A 6,000-nucleotide genomic window follows, 5' to 3' on the forward strand; every position below is an offset into this window, starting at 1 on the left:
AAATTGTTCGCTACACAAAGTAAATTACGATCTCTTTTGAAAACTATTCTAATACACTTTTTACAAGACATTTTCGTTATCAATCCTATTTAATGCTTGGTAGTTCCAGTGTTAATGGATAACACTGATTATTTACTATCTACGCTTACCAGTTACGGGATTATACGTGACAGCAGCGATTTGGCCAAACGTGAGGTTCGCCATTATTCTCGGTTTCTCCAGTAGCTCGTGGTAATAATCTATAATTATATTTCCAGCTGCGATACCGAGGCGCACCCGTTTTTTATTGGCTAAAATTCACGTTCCATAGAATATTCTTCCAGATAGATTCATGACATTTCATTGAAACTACAAATTGAATAACAATACATACCACTGCATGTATGCCGATCTGAATCGAGTTCTTTACCCGACACACAAGCACAAGTGTACCCGCTCTCTGAATTTAGTAGACACAGTTGCGAACAGGGGTTCGAATGGCAAGGATGTGAAATCTGTTGAACAATTGTAAGACATCGGCTTAAAAGAAATCATGTTCATGGTAAAACAATTATTCTAGCGAGAGGGGACATGGATCTTACGTTAGGCCTTAAAACAGAATGATAAATATGCACTCCATGAATAGTGTTATTCGCGTTTACTAAAACCTTCCGATCTTTGCCGGTGAATTTGTCGCACGATTCTATAGTTTTCGATGACCTGTCGCTCCAGTACAGCTTGTCCTCAAAAACGGCTAATGAAAAAGGCATTTTCGCTATATCTTTCAATACAACCTGGAAAGACGAATCCTGAATAATGATTAATCATCAAACTTAGGGTAATTCCGGGTGAGATGACATGGTCTCATTGAAATTGTCAAATATTTTCAAATTCTTCGAATGACGGGCTGAATCTTGTACAAAGACTTGTTTAACACTATTTCTACCAAAGGTGCCAACAGTCACCTGAAATTTTAACTTAAAATTATTTTCCAAGCTCAGTCATATATTCTGAATTGATTGTTCGACTTTCTGAATAACGATTATAAAATTAACTACATAAAACGTCCAAAATTCAATTGAGGAAAGATCATTGAACTGAGGAAATAATTTTAATTGAAAGTTTCGAAAGATGTCTTTTGACACCTCCGGTAGAAATGGAGTTAACTGTGCTTCTTATATAGGTATATTAATTTTAATAGAGATATTTTATTTTTTACTAGCTACCAATAATATTTATGACGTATCGGTTCTTTTTGAAAAAGTGAGCCATCTCTATCCGACTTACTCTATATTTAGCACTCTAAAAGAATCCATACCCTGCGATCGGTACCATCCAGACGAGCTGTTTCAATTAATTTCAATTTCCTATCAATCCAATAGAGTCTGTTATTCGCATAGTCGATAGACAGACTGTTCGGCCATTTTAAATTCTCCGCGATTATTACTCTGCTGTTCTTTCCATCCATGCCTGCCATTGATATACGCGAATTTGCGCCCCATTCTGTCCAGTACATAACACTAGTAACAGGTATAAGTCATGTTATTTAAATTCTATGAAATATTCTTGTTCAAATGAAAACATCGAGACGCAGGTAGTTTCTTCTGGTATAAGAAATGATTTTTTATTCTAATGATTTTCTTTTGCTTTCACCTTTCGTCATAAGTTACTTTATTATATACTTTACTTTCGTTTTATGCAAAAATTTCAAGTGGTTTAAGTTGCGAAGAAATATAATACTTTTATATTTATATAATTTATATATAAATTATATATTTATAAAAATTATTTATATATAATTATATATTTTTTATATAAATATAAACTTTATTTTATGATATGTATAAAGCTAGGGGACTTATCACCACACTTTCCAAATATTTTACCGTAGATACTAACCCACTTGATGGTAACAAAGCTAGACCCCTTGGTCCACCATTCGTTTGTTCAATTATCACAGTACAATAAGAACCATCGTTATCGCAAACACCGATGCTCATGAAACCGGTGTCAGTGAAATATACATTGTTCGTTACCCAATCAACTGCAACATCACCGGGACTATCCACACCTTAAAGGTATTTGACATAAAGAAATGTTATATGTACAATGTCCGCATCTTTTAAATGAAATAAGATAAGTAAAATGAAATAAATAAAAATAAATAAACCAAATAAATCAAATGAAATAAATCAAATTAGTAAAATTATATAAATCAAATAGATGAATCAATGATTTCATATTAAACTTATTTTGTTATTACCAGTTGTTACAATGACTTTTTCGTTAGATCCATCTTCTAAACTCTTAATAATTACTTTACTTCCGTTTTGTACGTCGGACCAGTATACATAATTAGCATCTAACGAGACCGTTACAGCATGTTGCAAATTACGTAGTAACGTATAATATACTTGGGAATCGAGATATAAACCATGGATTTCAGATTTTAATGAAAACACCATTAAAGCTTCGCCACCTGTACGTAATAAATTACAATTTTTAACCACTAACTTGTCTCCGACATATTCTCGGTCATTAATTTAAACATTTCTTCAATCTTCGATGTGAAAGTGATATCTTAAACAATAATTAGAACTTAAACTACATTAATACGAACGTGTAAATAATAATTTCCTTACTTTCGACTTTGCATGCTCCTAAATCATTATACAATCTGTAACCAGATTGACAAGAACATACGTAAGATCCAAGAGTATTAACGCACTGCTGATCACATATGCCGTAATTTTCACATTCATCAATATCTAGAAAGTAACATATTTCCATCTTTAGAGACTACATGTTCGTTACAAATTAATATGCACATCTTGGTAAATCAATGATCTTTACTTTACATATTTTATCCTCGATATAGAAGATAAATTTGTATATTTCAATCGTTACCTGCGCATGTCCCGTTATTGAGTAATTTATAGCCTGATTTACATGAACATTGAGCACCCTCAGGTGTTCTTCTGCATTGATCTTCACATTCTACCACTCCATTATCGCAGGTCGAATCAGCTGAAAATTAACGCAGCAGAGACATGTTTCCGCAGTATTTCAATTATTTAAGAAACACCGTGAATAATTACAAAAAAATCATGCACTATTAACGTTAACGTTTCCTGTTTCTACCGTTTGTCCTCGATAAGTGCTTACCAATTGCACATCCATTGATATCTTCGTCGGAACCGTCGCCGCAATCATCCCTTTCATCACAGGTCGCATTCAAGGAGATGCATCTTTGATTTTTACACAAGTATCGATCGAATTCGTGGTTGCATTCGCCGACAGGTACTGTTTTGCTTACTGCGAAAAATAAATTGAGATACAGATTACGAAATGGACTTATCGTCACTGCATGGGATCACTCTTACGATATGAAAGTTACCACAATCTCCTTCGTCGCTCTTGTCGGGACAATCTGGGACACCATCGCAGACCCATTCGTTTCTTACGCAGTGACCATCGTTACACCGAAAAGTGTCGCATTTCAGCTGTTACGATTAATAAGGTACGTGTAAGTGGAAGAACCTATTGACGATCGAAGGAAACTACAGGGTGGTCCTGTGTTGCGTTTCAATATTTCAGTTTGTCGCAGATACAACGTTAAAAGAACCTGTGTATTGGTTCTGCTGGTAAATATATTGTCAAGGGATTTCTTACTGCCTCCGTTCGTTAGTCTGACGAAGGAAATGCAACCGATGCAAATTTTGTACTTCCATACTTTTCGTTCGTTTTCATCCAAAGTTTACGTAAAATTATTTAGGATATGATACACGATGTGCTTGTGCACGCGATAAACATTATATTAACATGCGAATAATAATATTTCAAATAAACTATCTTACGTCCTTAACGCAATCCTCATATTCGTCGGTCCCGTCAGCACAGTCCAATCTGGCATCACAAAACTTTTCACTCGGTATGCAAGATTGATCGAGACATTGATATTCGTCCGTGGCACATTGTAAATCGTGAATCGTGGTAACCCGAATATTACGAGATCCTTCCTGATAAAAACAGGAGGTTAAATATATTTATTTTAATCGAGCATTATTAAATGCATGAGAAATATGAAGGGAATCGAAAATTCTGGTACCTTAATTATTTTTGATTCTCAACATTTAATTAATTCGATTAATTAAGTTTGCAATGAAAAGAAGTCGTTAAGCCATTAAAAGCGGTGCTAAGTTATACGAAACTTACATTGATGACTATCATTTTACTACAGACATGAAGATATTAGAAAGAGATATCGTAGTGTTAATTTTATGGATTACGTATAGTATCAAATAGATTTTAATAATAAATTTAACAATTCTTCAAGTATGCACGAGTTAAATATTATAACTAACATAACGAAAATTCAGTATTTGTCTTTTGATTGCGTTGAAATAAGATCATTTTACTGACACAGCAGGTTTCAAGTTTGCCAAAATTGACTTTTGTAAAGTGAATAAATGGAATGAATTAACTTCCGGTACTATCTGGCATATGAAGATGCTTGTTCTTTGAATAATTAATGTTAAATTAATTAAATTGACGCTAAGTAGAATGTTACATAGTAATTACACTTACTACAATATCAAAGCAGCCTTCTTCATCGGAGTTGTCACCACAATCATTGTTTCCATCACATGTAAATTTCGATGAAATGCATTTCCAATTTTTGCATTGGAAAAATGTTGGTAATGTGCAATGAATAACTTGAAAATCCGAAAAATAAACAAAATGGTATGACAACGGGGACCAATGCATTTAATTAATGCGACAATATTAAGCCAAATGTAATTGGATTACCTGTAGAATCGATGTGATTGCAAATAACATTCAAAACAAGAAGAAGGAACAAATTTCGAAACATAATCTGCAATAAATTCATTTATTAGTGAATACTTGTGATTTTACGATCGTTGAATTGTAATCTAAGAGACCGCGAACGTAATTAGTAGAATCGTGTGAAAGATTATACAATCGACACATTGGAACCAGTCGTTTTGGAATAAATCGCAATTGCGTCAGAATTTAATTAACAATTCAAAATCTGATCTTCTCTTATTTGCAGTTTCCCTGTTTTAATTGTGCTATACACGTTTCGCATAAGCAATTATTAGTAATCTTAGACTAATCTGATTCCTGTTTCATATAGAAAATATTTTAATTTTAATTTTAATTTCAATCTTAATTCTAATTCTTCTAAAATTCTTCTAAAATTTTCGAATGATCATTCTAAACTTAATTTTAATTAATTCCAATTCCTCAGTTTTCATTTTAATACTTCAGTTTAAAAATTCATTTCTATTTCAATAAAAATAAACTTTAATTCTTCACTTTAATTCGCAGAATTAATATTCTTATGATCGTTACGAGTACAGAAGGAAATGTTTGATACACTCATATATAAGTTAATATACCTTCTTCGACAATATGTATGGGACGTTGGTGTTGTATGGAAATTGTTGGATCTCTGGTACCACTACGACTGCTGCGGAGGTACTAAAGGCTGATACAGGTAGCGCAGCTAAATTATAGAAGAGGCTGTTCCCACGAATGTAAATGTATATTACCATAGACAAGGTAGTACAATTCAGAATGTGATATAAATACTTCTCAGATACATGATAATGTTTCTCCATAGCACTAGGTATAGGTATAGCATATAGACATCTCACGTAATTTAGTAATTAACAAATAATCTCAGCAATTTAATTGATTTATTTGTAAAACATAATAAAACTCTGCAATAATACACAATTTAAAATGAATAACAAAATATATGCAATTCTGTTAGTAAGAATTTAATAATCGTTGAATACTATTTGATGCAATTCAATTGTTCCATGTGTACATGTATTGATAAAGTATTTTGTATTTATATAATTATTTTACGTTTTTAGGATCGATTATTTTCGTACATGGACAAGACCTATATTAATCATATCGTGAAACAAATTTCTATTTATAATTATATAAGTAATTTATGTAGTGAATCGTGTAGTTTTTCTAAATAAA

General features: G+C 32.5%; 1 protein-coding gene across 1 annotated transcript in view; it reads right to left on the bottom strand.

Annotated features, from left to right (window-relative positions):
* Nucleotides 1–5,639, bottom strand: part of yl (Putative vitellogenin receptor yl) — a 31,269-nt gene extending 25,630 nt beyond the window's left edge. Inside the window, exons 1-14 of the mRNA XM_076365635.1 lie at nucleotides 5,403–5,639; nucleotides 4,789–4,855; nucleotides 4,567–4,694; nucleotides 3,837–3,998; nucleotides 3,377–3,482; nucleotides 3,145–3,294; nucleotides 2,887–3,006; nucleotides 2,622–2,747; nucleotides 2,243–2,458; nucleotides 1,879–2,050; nucleotides 1,298–1,499; nucleotides 582–773; nucleotides 374–494; nucleotides 150–290 (exon numbers count right to left, since the gene is read on the bottom strand). Of these exons, the coding sequence (XP_076221750.1) occupies nucleotides 150–290; nucleotides 374–494; nucleotides 582–773; nucleotides 1,298–1,499; nucleotides 1,879–2,050; nucleotides 2,243–2,458; nucleotides 2,622–2,747; nucleotides 2,887–3,006; nucleotides 3,145–3,294; nucleotides 3,377–3,482; nucleotides 3,837–3,998; nucleotides 4,567–4,694; nucleotides 4,789–4,855; nucleotides 5,403–5,624 (2,125 nt within the window). The 5' untranslated portion in view covers nucleotides 5,625–5,639. The remainder of the gene's footprint in view (nucleotides 1–149; nucleotides 291–373; nucleotides 495–581; nucleotides 774–1,297; nucleotides 1,500–1,878; nucleotides 2,051–2,242; nucleotides 2,459–2,621; nucleotides 2,748–2,886; nucleotides 3,007–3,144; nucleotides 3,295–3,376; nucleotides 3,483–3,836; nucleotides 3,999–4,566; nucleotides 4,695–4,788; nucleotides 4,856–5,402) is intronic.
* Nucleotides 5,640–6,000: the final 361 nt, after the last annotated feature.

The sequence above is a fragment of the Nomia melanderi genome, chromosome 3 (assembly GCF_051020985.1).
Source record: "Nomia melanderi isolate GNS246 chromosome 3, iyNomMela1, whole genome shotgun sequence".
Classification (NCBI taxonomy): Eukaryota; Metazoa; Arthropoda; class Insecta; order Hymenoptera; family Halictidae; genus Nomia; species Nomia melanderi.